The sequence below is a fragment of the Aedes aegypti genome, chromosome 2, assembly GCF_002204515.2.
Source record: "Aedes aegypti strain LVP_AGWG chromosome 2, AaegL5.0 Primary Assembly, whole genome shotgun sequence".
Lineage (NCBI taxonomy): Eukaryota > Metazoa > Arthropoda > Insecta > Diptera > Culicidae > Aedes > Aedes aegypti.
In genome coordinates this window covers 168,229,613-168,243,968 of record NC_035108.1, presented here as the reverse complement: position 1 = coordinate 168,243,968, position 14,356 = coordinate 168,229,613, and the positions used below count along the sequence as shown (strand labels likewise).

Here is a 14,356-nt window from a genome sequence, read left to right as displayed (position 1 = left end):
TTTGGAGAAATTCCCTAGGAACACTCATGGGATTCCTTGGAAAAGACTAACAAATGTTCTCCTCTTGAATTTTCCGGAGTAATATCTGAACATACCTGAAATAATTTCTGAATAAATTCCTTGAGAAGATCATGAAAAAACACATACACAATACGAGCAGTAATACTGGTCGTAATGTCACGAAGAATTTTCAAAAAAAAGTCTTAGATCTTAGATAAATAAATTTTTCTATTCTCCACTGTGCACAAAACATGTGTTAACGTTTGTCCTACCCATGGTTTAGTAAACGCGCCTCTGTTTGAAACAATTTACTTATCAACGGAATCTGGAGTAATATAAACCCTTGAGGCAAAACTGTGCTTCACCACCTTCCAAGTGTCCTATTCATCAAAGCACTACCACCCTCGCTGTCCAGTGGAACATAAACGGTTTTCACCACAACCAGCTCAATTTGGAAGTTCTGGTCCATGATTTTCAAGCGGTTGCCCTAGCTATCCAGGAAATACACCGAGCCACCCCGGCGACGATGGACAACACCTTAGGCAAGAGATATAGGTCGCGGTCAGGCTCCTCTGGCCCTTTCCTGTTTCGGTTATTTCCATCTACCACCCAAATGGAAAGCTTTCGGATGTAAGGAACCAACTGGAAGCAATCCTACTGAATATCCCCAGCCCCATGGTGATACTTGGTGACGTCAATGGGCACCACCGAGCATGGAGAAGTCGAACCGATAATACCAGAGTTTCCTTTGGTATTACTATGGGGCTGAGGATCTTGAGTAGGATTGCTTCCAGTTGGTTCCTTAGATCCGGAAGCTGTCGTCGACAACGCATGCAACAACAATTTGACGATTTTGGATCCGCGGGCAGACAAAGACGGCCATAGATGTTTCTCTTGCCTCTACCTCATCACTAGTCGACTCCTTTGGTCCGTGGCAACGGATACCCGGAAAAGGATCAATACCCGATTCCGCCTAGACTCTACAAATCAATCAGCCCCCAAACCTCTCGGCGACCTCGCTGGATCTATGACCGGGCCAACTGGGCCCAGTGCCAATATGACATTGACTCCGGAATTGCACAAACCCCCCGAACTTTAATCATGGACCTAACCGCCCTAGTAACCGGATCGACAGAACAGTCCATCCCGAAGACTAGCCCAAATTTGGGTAAAAGGGCTCTCCACTGGTGGTCTCCCGAAACGAAAACGGCTGCGAAAAGTTGCATATATTTGATTTGAACCAAAGAAAAATAAACTACAGAAATTAACGGAATTTTGGCAGTCTTTTTCTATTTGTTATCTAGGAAATTAGAACAACCTCACTGTTTGTAATGATGAGCAGTTTGATCTATTTTTGTCAAATTTGTTTAATAAATTCCTAACTCTGCTTGCGTTGAATCCTAATGCAAAATTGCACAGGCTACTAAGAAATCTTCACAGACTTTTTTTTCTAAGTTTCACTGTGCGCAAAATATTTGTCAACGTTGGTCCTACCCATGGTTCCGAACGTGGACGCGCCTCTGGGTAGGGTGACCATTTCCGAAATAGGGTGACCAGAAAAATCGCGATTTTGCAAAATTTTTATTTTAAAAAAAATATAACTTTTGAACCGTTTGACCGATTTTCAGCTTTCATTCCATACAAAAAGATTGGAAATCGGAAAAAACTAAAAAACATACATCGCTGAAAATTCGACAGTATACGTAAAATTTTCTGAACTTTCAAGAAAAAATGAGAACAGCGATAGCCCCTTTGGTCCCGAGGCTTTCAAAACACGAAAAAACGGAAACTATTAAGTTTTTTCATGTAAAAAACACAATTTTTGTGAAATTTTATATTTTTCCTGAAAAGTCAAAATCTTTAGCATTCATTTCGTCCAAAAAGATTGAAAATCGATCGAACGGTTCAAAAGTTATGATTTTTTTTTTAAATAAAATTTTGCAAAATCGCGATTTTTCTGGTCACCCTAATCAAAAAATCCAAAAATACGTGTATCCTTATTTCGGATAAGGAACAAAATTGCAAATTTGCACGGAATTCAGAGACCCACTAGATCGGTTTTTCATGGAATGGCTGATATATATTAGTATACGCGGGCGACATCTTGCTCCTAGACACCGGAAAACATCTCCGTTCATTCCATCGGAAGATGTAAGTGGCATTGAATGCCGTCACCAAATGGGTTTTGACATCGCCCCTGTAAAGAGCTTGAGACCTTACATCTGCAACTCAAATCACTGCACTGCCCTACAAAAACACCAAACACGTCAACGGAAAGAGGTCGCCTTAAAGAAGACTCTGAGAGTGGCGCTTGATCGAAATCTCTCAACTTGATCCGTAGCATATCCTCCAAACGGAATTGAGATTACCAGCCGCGCACAGGATAATCTAGTGAAAACACTGGCGCCGACCTACAACAACACCATTCAGCCGATCTTTGGACTGCTATCTTTCACTCCTGCTGACTCAGCTTGCGCAGAAACCGGTGTGTTATCTTTCCGGTAGGTATAAAACCGCTGACCCTCGGCAACCGCACCGTCAGCTATCTCGAAAAGACCAAGGAAGATGGGCAAACCTGCATCTCCGAAGAGAATGCGAACTCTGCCCTTACCGCTGTGGCCAACATTCAGCTTTCTCAGGCGACCGGGCTCCACCGAATCGGACCCAGAAGCTGGTCGGCCAAGAGACCCCAGATAGCCCAAAACATTAAGATCCATTTCCGGAGACTGTGCAACCCCACGGAAGTACAGGCCGCTTTCAGAGAGGTACTGAACATAAAATTCAATTGGCACGAGGTCCGATACACCGACGGCTCCAAGCTGGCAGAGCGGGTCAGTCTCGGGATTCATAGTCGCACTGCAGAAATTTATCACAGTTTCCCTGGTCAGTGCTTCGTTTTCTCGGCTGAAGCTGCGGCCATATATGTAGCCATCACGACGCCCTGCGACTACCTGGTGCTGGTCGTCACTGACTAAGACAGTGTTCTGTCTGCAATTGCAAACGCGAGCAATTGACACCCTTACATACAGAGAATCCAGGCAGCCTTGGATAGCCCATTCATGTGGGTCCCCGGTCACTGCGGCATCTCCGGCAATGAGCGAGCTGGCATCGGCCGTGACAGCCCACCACTATTAAGAAAGATCCCCCGTGATGACGTAAAATCCTGGCTGAAGGAGCGACTGCGAATCGCTTGGTCAGGAGGATGGCACCGGAACCGAGAGTTGTTCCTCCGCAAAATTAAAAACACCACGGCTACATGGCAAGACCAACATGCTCGCAGAGAACAGGTCGTCCTCTTCCGGCTGCGACAACAAAACACAAAATACTGTCGAACATTTTCTGGTAAACTGTTCTACCTTGGAGCACCTAAGAACAATTCATGAGATCACCGGTATCAGCAGCACCCTCCAAGATGACGCGGTAAAGAAACGACAGCTGATAATTTTTATTAAAAGATACTGGACTCTTTACCTTAATATGACCCCTGCTGAGACCCTGGACCTGTAAAGGAATATGAAATTACCACATCCTTAGCATCTTAAATTCGATTCGGAACTTGCACATCATTTGACAACACTAGCGAAACGACGAACAGCGCAACATAAACTCTGTTTATTATATAATCTAACCCCTCCTTCCCTTGAAATTACCACCAACCCTCTTCTTTATATACCGGGATGAACCTGTCTCGGATCGAATCTCCCCAGAATAAAAAGTCAATGAATTAATAATATCGAAACTAACGATTGACTTCTCTCCCAAAGGAAGATATCAGTACAACTTTTAGGTCATGAGTAACTATCTCGGGGATGGGTTTCAAACTCAGGTCCTCAGTATGAGAGACGTGAAATAAATATACATTGAGAAAGAAAAGTTGATAAGTTTCACGGTTCTATTCATTGATTTTCTGTTCAACTTCGATTGATCCAGTCGATCGCGGAGAAATAACTATAAAGTCTTCAAATGCAGTTATGCTCATCCAATACGTTGTATAGCAGCCTATTTTCCGAACTGCGGTAAAATATTTACTCTGACACCTGTAAAAAGCTACTTATCAAATCAAACAACAAATGAGTTAACACCATTCATATATGCTAACAAATCAGAAAACAAAGGCGCAAATACAAACTCACCTAACGCGATATAAATCCATCTTGACAATTGTTAATCAGCAAATTAGAGCACCATCATAAGACACATTGCTTAATTTACTCTAATTGGCATCGCTATGCTTTCCTAACCACATTAGGCTTCTCCACCACATTTCCATAAGGTGCGATCAACAAGTTGCACCACAATGTGAATGTCGCGAAGGTATCAATTATGAAAACTTTATTGTTAACACCCCATTCATAGCGTCTAGCCTAGCTGCTGTCAAATCACTTCACATCATATTTACCACACTTATGTGCTGAGCTCAGCTGACTGCCAAACCGGCGGAAAACCGGCAAATGCCTCGCAACGATGGACAAGGAAACGGCAATTCAAGCTGCCACAGAGTATCACGTGATAATGCTGAAGGCACATATGCAAATTGTGCCATTTATGCAAATCTGACAGACAGCCAACGAAGAAGAAGATGCAGTTCCTAAGCTTTTATCTTGGGTATTGAGTTAGCAAGTACTTGCTCACGATCGTAGATCGGGCATCCATGGCGCTTTGTAGCTTGTATGTAACCACATTTGACGACGACATCATAAATCCTATACTCTTTCTCGGAGTCAATTTCATACTGGAAGCGTGACGATGGATTAAATTTAAGTTACCTGATACTGAGCAGGATTCCTATGTAGTCGACCTACTTTCTCAAATGATGGTCAAAGCACAAACTGTTTTGTTGGTCAATAATGGTATTATTCGTTTCAATCGCAAGACTTTCCCGAAAAATCAATAAACAGAAGTTCAAATAATATTTTTCATATATTTTATCTGCATTATAAAGCTTTTGGTTATTAATCTTGTTTTATCCTATTTTTTGAATTACTAGAACCACTTCATCATCAACACTTGAAATAATTATTTCAAGTGAGTGCTTTGCGAAGGTCCAATCTGACGAATTCATTTTCGCGCGTCCGGAATGATTTTATATTTCAGCTTTTGAGTGTTGATGCCGAGATTGTGACTGTTTAGTCAAGGTTGGATTTCCAACTGGTGAGCTCGTTTCGTGCTTATGATAACACATATCTGCATCATGGAAACAAAAATCATCTAAATAAAATCTTAAGTAATAAGGTGATAGATTTTAAAAGCATGATTTTATATAATTTCATAAAAAAAATCTTAAACCTTCAAAGAATGTGGAATAACTTTAAATCATCACCAAAATGGCTGAAAAAATCATCATTAGGATTTTAAGATTTTAAGATTGTCATACAATATACGAAAGTTTTTTGATAAAGAAATCACAACATTTTTAGCTGTAGTAGTGTTCATAAGAATAGTAAGCTGAAAAAAGACCAGAATGTAATGCCAGGAAAGAAAGTAAGAACTATTCACATTTCGGTGTACCCTCAAACCCTGACACAGATTATTTGAAGTCAGTCAGTAGGCCAATAGACAGTACAGAGACTTGTTTGTATCGTGATGACCAGTCTTTAAATGGATACCTAACAGTAAAATGTTTCAGCAGCAAGTCGAACCTTTTCTCTATCTACCGCCAAGTATACTCGCGGTACTTATAAATCTACATTTTAACTTTGCCGCACATCCCACGGGGAAAAACGACCAGCCCAATATAAGAAACCATTAATTCTAACAGGCTCACCTTCCTTATTGCGCCCGATGCCTGCAGGTATAGATTAGCCCAACCAGCTTGTGCAAGTGCAAGCATTTTCCAGACCCACTTCTGTTACTGGTCGGTCTGGTGCACCTGAGCTCTCCTCACAGCTCCTCTTTCGCAATGCACAGTGGTCCAGATTTAGGAAATCATGTCAAAAATTACACATATCTCTGGGATTGAACGTCTAATTGGAACTCTCTATGGCTTATTCGAAAAGCAATAAGATAATCTTACTTCGCAGGTATTAACAAGGTTTTTGAGCGTAATTTTTGAAAAACTTTACAACTTCCTGTTTAAATTTAGTAAACAAAATATGTTTTTTTTTGTCAAAATGCCTATGAAGTAAGATTAACTCAATCTTCGTATATTTCCTTAATTATCAGTTATTTTAGACAAATTTGACTTTGACTTTGTTTATCATCTAAAATGTATTCAAATATTGAGCTTCTGCCAGCTATTTAGAAAACTGGACCTCTATGCAACGTCACCAATAACCCTTCTTCACCTTGGCATATCATCGTGCAGCGCTTATGTAATCAAGAAAAATATGTTTGCCTTCCAATTAGATAGATTTTTTTTTTCTCGCGACGGCCATCGTCATGATGATCCTTTTATTAATGACAGTCATTTAAGTTTTCTTCTCTCACCAATGCTTTCTTTCTTTTTTCTTCTCATTTCAGTCAAGATCATCAATATTTCGCGGCGTGATTCTGTGTCTGTGCCTGAACCTAACCTACGCCAATGTGGCCCGATTCCCACGCGAACTCCAGCAGCATGGATCCGCTTTCCTCGTGCCCTACGTCATACTGCTGCTCCTGGTCGGGCTGCCGGTTGTGTTGCTCGAAATTTCGTTGGGACAATTCCTCGGACAGGGATCGGCGCACATGTGGCGAGCGGCGCCCTTTCTCAAGGGTAAGTGAATTAGTTTGAAAAAAAAAAAAAAACATTTCAAACAAAACGATTTTTCGGCACACATTAGGGTTAGGAATAGTATGGCGGCTGATGATCTGTGTACATTTCTTTTGTCATTAATGTTTATGCTTCTGAAACTGGCTTATCAGTCAAGGATCGAAATCAACTTCACTTTTCTATCTTAATGAAAATTCTTAATTAGTAAAATACAGTCAACTCTCCCCAGTTCGATATTTCGTATCTCGATATCAAGTTCGAAGGCTATAGTAAAATTGGGGTTTGAAGGCTACCTCGATAATCCCTTGAATCGCAGTTGCACTAATTTGGTACTCTATAAATCGATACCGTTTTGACTCATATTTCGAACACTTAAGGCCAACAATGACTTCGAATGAATCTGGTGGGCATAGCTTAGCCCATATTTGTGCAAATTATAATTTTTTCGTGAAGTCTAACAATTAGCTGTTGGGTGTGCCGACAAAAATGTTGATTTACATTGTTTAAGTGGTGGTTTCACGTAAAAGTATGGAACAACATTTTGATTCACTTTTTGACATTCATTGGTTCATTGTGTCTTATATTCTGAATACCATGATTCAAATTACGAGCAGCACGAATAATTTGTATTCAAATGAATTTAATATAATTTCGTATATAAATTTATATTAGCTTGTTTTACTGACCTCGAGTTAGAGAATCGTCACTATTCCTGAGGTATAAAATAGATTGGGAAATGATTCAATTGAATTGCAATTGACTGTCATTTTCCAGTAATTTGATGACATATTTTAGCGAAACATTTCAACTAAATCGCCTTACAAAAACCGAATGTTCGGAATATAAGCCTTTTCGGAATTTGAGACAAAAGGGTACTTCCCCAATTCGATGGCCCTTTCGATCGATAACATTCGATAAGAACCGAAACGTCAGATGTAGGGAAAAAACTACACAATACACTTTTACCTATGTTTACGTTAACGTAAACTATTAACCTAAATTACGTAATCCCATTTGACGTAATAGGGTTTCGATCTACTTCGTCGTAAGCGCTATTATTCGTCGTATCAAACTTAAAATGTTCCACACGGTAGATAGCCAAATTAACCTGCAACTTAGATATATTTTGTGAAAACTTTTGAGGTTTGGTATTGGTACTTGTACAACAAAAATGCTATATAACTACTGTATTTCGATAAATAACTTCAATCCAATTTCCCACTTAGCACTTTTCCACAAAAACCACATAGACGAACACGATCCGAGAGAAACCCTTAGCAATCAAATGAACCAGATTGCTTTACGATACAAGTTTCTTTTCGCCATGTGTAAAGTATTTCTCCGGGCACTCATTTATACTATGGAAAACCTTAGTACTCTTCACTGAATGATTTCATTCCAGTCACACGCCGTAAAACTTCTTGAATTATCAAAATTTTATGAAATTCCCTAAACGAACGCATATAATTCAGAACGTCGTACTGAGAACTTGTGCGCTTCAATGTGTGCGTGATGTTCGGCGTAGAAAATGGTTCCTTGCACTGTTTTGTTGGCGCTGCACTGTGAGCAGCTGTCATAACTGTTTGTCAAAAAGAATTATGCCTATGTGATGGCGATCAAAAAAGGAAATTAATATATTTAAAGGAAATCTATATATTTCATCATGTTGAAGGAATGGAGGGTGATTCTCGTAGATCTGTATATTCTAGTAAAACATTTTGTCATAACGTTGAAGTATTGTATTTTGACCACTCACACTCCCACTCACAGTGAGCCGTTAGTTGTGAGGCGTTTCTGAAAACTTATTGCGACCGATTCGAATATGGGTACGACAAATAGAGGCAACCGTAAGTAATAATTCCATTGTATTATTTCAATATTTATCAAAATCTTATTGCACAATGTGAATGCCGTTCTGGAAAAGAACTGTTTGGCATCGGTATGTATCAGAATCATTCACTGCAATACTGGGATAATTGCAGGTTCTCACTGATCAAAGCTTAATACGATGAAAATTAGCACATCATCCTACGTAAATGGAATTTATGTTCAATTGAGGCAACGTGACATTTGTTTACCAAATACTTATGTTTTTTTTTGTGAATTCAGAATATTGAAGCTTGTAGAAAACCAAAGGAACATCTCAAAAGTAGCTATGTGCTTCGTGATAATCTAAGATATGTCTTTTTAAAAACACAAAGTCCTTCTAATAAAAATACTCAAATGTATAAAAGTAACCAGTGATCATCGGAAACTTTTTAGTTGCAATTCATACTTACGCTGGACAAAAGAAGGTGATCTACCATCACTTCACAACAAAACATTAAATTTTATTCTAAAAGCATGAATTGCCTCGTTTTAACTCAAAACTTCAATAGGTTTATTTTATTTTTGAGTGTTTTCACTCACACTCACAGAAATTCTATAACTATAACATTTCAAATTTGGCCGCCATCTTGAATTTTGTTTGAAAAACTGTTTTTTTAACTGCTCGTTTTGAACTCTAAGATGACCATTAGAAAGCTGAGAAAAAACTGTGAAAGAGAGATTACAAAAACTAGGCGAGCAATGGTATTTACAGTTTGGTCCATAAAATGCGAAAATCGTCATATCATGTTTTATTAGAACGAAACAAAATTGTTATTCATTATTTGTATTGTTCAAACTGTTTAGACTCTGTTTTTAGCTTTGGATTAGATTTTTATCTGTTATGTTCATCTAAATAAAGAGAAATTGGAAGCAACCCTTAAAATTTTATCATGCTGTCATCGAGCTCAATATATTTGTGATTAAAGCTTCTAAATCATCAACAATAGGGTGAGTTTCTTCACAGACCTTGTCTCGAACATTCGCCCATATCAAATGATAGAATGGATTCATCCCTAAAGCGCTAGAGACTTAAACATATTTTAGAATAAACGGTCTATTTTGGAGAGCAGTGGTTGAACCTTCTGATAAGTGTGATATGAGCTGGTGTTGATCTAACAAGGTAAGGTCACGATGGTGTTAGAGATTGTTCAAATATTACGTAACGCTACAGGGGGAGGGAGGGGGTTTTACATAGTGTTACGGCTCATACAAAAATATGAAAATTTCGATACAAAAGATGTTATGTGGAGGAGGGAGAGGGTCTGAAATTGGCAAATTTTGCGTTACGTGATATTTGAATGAACCCTTACACGGGGTTTTCAACCGGACTATTTTTGTAAGATTCTACATGTCGAAATATGAAAAACCCCAAAGCCTTTCGGGTGATGGAGCAGTGGTGTAGCCAGGAGGGGCTCTAAAAGGGGAAGTTTTGTACGTATATTATATTATTAAGCTTATTGGAAATTCGACAAAAATATGTTTTAGTATTTATTTTGATGGTAGAGAACAGAATTGACATTAATGTATGTTTTAAATGTATTTTTCCATGCCATTAGCGTAACTAACATGGAATATGGACACCCAAACAAATTTGGTTTTATTAGAATAGTATACCAACGAGAAAAATACATTTTAAACATACATTTATGTCAATTCTGTTCTCTACCATTTAAATAAATACTAAAAAAAAATTTTGGCGAATTTCCAATAAGCTCAATAATATAATTATATGTACAAAATTTCCCCTTTTAGAGCCCCTCCTGGCTACGCCACTGCTCCAGCACCCGAAAGGCTTTGGGGTTTTTCATATTTCGACATGTAGAATCTAACAAAAATAGTCCGGTTGAAAACCCCGTGTAACACCATCGTGACCCTCCCTTGTAAGTTGTCTCAAACCGAAGCAACAAACGACGAATTCCATCCAGACTAAGTCGAAAAAAAAACAAAAATCGTGCTCGATAGTCTTCGATTTGGATTAAATTTTGCACATGTTTTTGGTATGGTGGAATAAGTGTTTTCCATAGAAAAATTGATCATTTTGACTTTAGAATAACTTTTGAAAATGGCCTATAATTTTTCGCATGTAACTTTTTTGAAAAATTCTAACTCCTAAACTGTTGATTTTAGAGAAAAGTGTTCTATGAAGAAGTTGTAGTAAAACGTTTGGGCTTTAAGAATCAAATATACACTGAAAAAATATTTTAATTATTTCCATAAAAAAATAAAAAATAATCCTTAAATTTTAAATTACACGAAAACTTCATTTTTTATATTTTTTAAATTTTCACTATAGAATCTTGATAGTAATCAGATTTTTGGAACAAAGTTTCATGATGGAGGAATTTTTAATAAAAAAGTTTTTCTAAGAACAACTTTTGGCCAATTTTAATGAGTAATGGAACATCGACTCATGGAGGGTTGACTGTATTTAAATATTAAAATAGGCCATTTTCAAAAGTTATTCGCGATTCTTCATCAAGGAAAATAAGTAAATGGAGAGAAATATGGTATTTACTCTCAAAAACGTATTAATATTGATGGAGAATCGCGAATAACTAATAAAAATGGCCTATTTCCATATTTAAATAATATTTTTTGCAATAAACTCGATATAATTCGAAAATGGCTACTTCTAGAGAAATTATCCATACCGTCATTATGGTTCAGAATAATTTCAAGATTCTCATTGTATCATCAGAACATATTTATTTCTACAAAAAATCAAAATTTTGAAAATCGGTCTAAAAATATTCTTAGAAAAACTTTTTTATTACGATGTGCATGCAATATCTTTTTAATTTATCAATTAAATCGCAATCGGTTTTTTGTACATCATTCGACTAGTATTGTATAATGTTGTGGTAATAAAAAAAAGTTACCAAAATCATTTAATTTCACACTTACAAGGTATAACGTTTCGAACGGTCGATTTTTGGAGGTTACAAAAATCAATGATTATTAGAAATAGGCTGAAAAGTTGGACATTCTATATTTTTTTATTTTAAAAATAGACTTGTTCTACGAAAGCATCATCAATAAGAAGCCAACGAAAAAATATCCAGTTATTTTTGGAACAATCATTTTCCAGATATCATAAAATTATTTTTAACCGATTTTTTTTAGAGAAAAATATTCTAAATTTGAATGAAACTTATACGAGTAGAATTTAAAGGTTTAAAGTACGTCCTGAAGGAAGTATTAATATGAAAAGTAACCTACGCCTTCGTAGATTTGGTTATCTAGTCATCACGTCATACTTTAAGCACAATAGAAAAACAAATGCTTTATTTTCAGAAAACATCTCAAAGTACAATGACAATCATTGAGTCAGTAGTTGATTTTAAAGGTATGGGATTTTTTAATAAAAATGACCATGAAGAGTAAAATTCGTACCTAAGAATGCGATTAAAACTCAGGATTTAGCATTTTTTTCATACAACTATAGTTTCTTAAGTAATCTAAATCAATTTTTAACACGCTTTTTACTTCACTTTTTTGCTGTGATTAAAGGGATGATGTATCAGCAAATTTGGCCGTAAGGAATGAATAACTAAAGTGACCTAATGTCAGAAAATGGAGGAATATTATCGATGTTTTTAAAGCTCTATCTTTAGTAGAATAGTTGAGGATACCAACGAACAAGTTGTCCATTTAAATTAGGATTTTTTTAGTTATTGGAAAAATTGTTGAGCTCTTCAACCAAAACCATTTTTTATGTTTTTATATTTTCATAACATTGTAGAATACTTATGATTATATAGTTAGGCTTTCCTTTCATTTCAGTACGCTTTTCTTGCCCGTTTGATTTTATGATGATCAATTCCTAACAGAAAATTCAAATCTATAATCATGTACGTTGTAGGTAATAATTCAGGATATAATTGAGTTCCTAACTTACGATTAATCTATAATTTCCTCGGATCCAAATAACCTAATCGTCCACAACTCGGCAGTCGAAAGCAATCAACCCTGTATGGACAATAAATCGTTGAATTTAACTTATTTTATGCAATATATAGTATCAAACCTCTCCTTACGTTCAACAATAGATCTTCAATAGTGAATCTCCAAATAATAGTTCAATAAAGATTGTAAATCTATTTACCACTCAACAGTTCGACTACACGTTGTTATAGCTTTATGCTCCTTTCTGACAGATGACTTTATCTTTCGTGGAATGGTGAACGTTGGACAAACCGATCTCGACACTCACACTATCGTTATCAGTTGTCGCACAGTGGGTCAGCAACAGTCTATTTACAATCTTTTTTCTTGAGATGAATGGTTACAGGATAACCTCTCTTATGGATCACAACAATTTCCAACAGAAACTTCTTAAGAAATTATACTTAAAAGCTAACAGGAATAAAGGATATTTGGCTGCCAGAAAGCTTCTAGACATAACGCAATAGAATTGCACAAAAATTCAATCCCAGAATATGAATTCTGCCAAAAGTTGAAAGGGCAGAAGCACTGGTTTTTGGTCATACGCCAGATGTAGCCATAGTGGATTATACACCGTTTTACATATCCAATCAGCATGCAACCTTTTGTGTTTAGTAGATCACATTCACATGATAGAGTTACTCGTCGGTATTGATCCAAAATATGAGAAAAAAAAATCATTTTTCTTATGATTTTAACTGTCATACACCTAATTTGGCCGATCTCGTATGAAATCAATGTGATTAGCCAATTTAGGGAACAAAGTTAAATCTCTGGCCAAAATTAGTTATGGTAGCCTATATTGACCAACGAGATTTTCATAAAAGAAAAAATGGTTTTAGCTCAGTTTCGATATTTTACATACATAATATGGATTGAAAGCTTCCATTTGACATATTTGTAGTATAAATAGAGACTGTTCATTTAAGAAAGTGGACACCTAAATATTAGCATTTTGGTGTAAAAATTCCATAAAAACAAATAAAATTTTGTTTCAGTGTGATCTCAAGTGTTTATTTTGACAGCAGACAAAAGTTGACATAAACAAATTTTAAATTCTAAACGATGGGTCGAATTGACATGGCGACTCTCAATTTTTTTCTACACAAATGGTGTACAGAAAAACTGCCGTTCCGAGATTTGGCTTAAATCGCGAAGTGTCCAAATTGAATTTTTTCAACGCTGTGGCCAAAACAGATATTCCTGACGACGTACGATACATCCCAACAGAAAAATTTGGGAAAAATGATTTGGTATGGCAAGCAATTTGCTCTTGCGGTATGAAAGTACTACATATTTCACGACGGGCTCAATCAACGGCGAAAATTACAGAACCGAATGCATTAAAAAATGGCTTCTGCCCATCTACTGAAAGCATACCATGCCTCCATTGTTTTTGCCAGACCTAGCATCGGCTCACTATGCTTCAGCTACTTTGGAGATGCTCAAGAAGGAATAAGTCGAATTTGTAGAAAAATGATCGAATCCATCAAATTGCTCAGAACTACGCCTCATTGAAAGATATTGGGCATTAATCAAACGGCATCTTAAGAAGGATGGAAGAGAAGCAAGCTCCATCGATTTTTTCAAGAAAATGTGGTCAGCAGTTCAATAAGCAGTTCGAAAAGTTCCGAAAAAAGTTGTGCAGAATTTTATGGGAGGTGTCAAAAGAAAAGTAAGAGCATTCTCCAGCAATGCTCAATAAATGTTCAAATTTATGTGAATTTGATCGAAATTACGTTGATTTCCATGTATTTTAGGTAAACTCATGGACTCGAAAATAAACAGTTTACTGTAAAAAACACGTGTCCACTTTCTTAAATGAACAGTCCTTAAAGCTTCCCACATAATTTT

General features: G+C 36.8%; 1 protein-coding gene across 3 annotated transcripts in view; it reads left to right on the top strand.

Annotated features, from left to right (window-relative positions):
* LOC5574043 (sodium- and chloride-dependent neutral and basic amino acid transporter B(0+)) overlaps window positions 1-14,356 on the top strand; it is a 400,663-nt gene that overhangs the window by 378,819 nt on the left and 7,488 nt on the right. For all 3 annotated transcript variants that reach the window (XM_021843075.1, XM_021843076.1, XM_021843078.1), the window contains one exon: window positions 6,460-6,691. In XM_021843075.1, coding sequence (XP_021698767.1) covers window positions 6,460-6,691 — 232 coding nt within the window. The remainder of the gene's footprint in view (window positions 1-6,459; window positions 6,692-14,356) is intronic.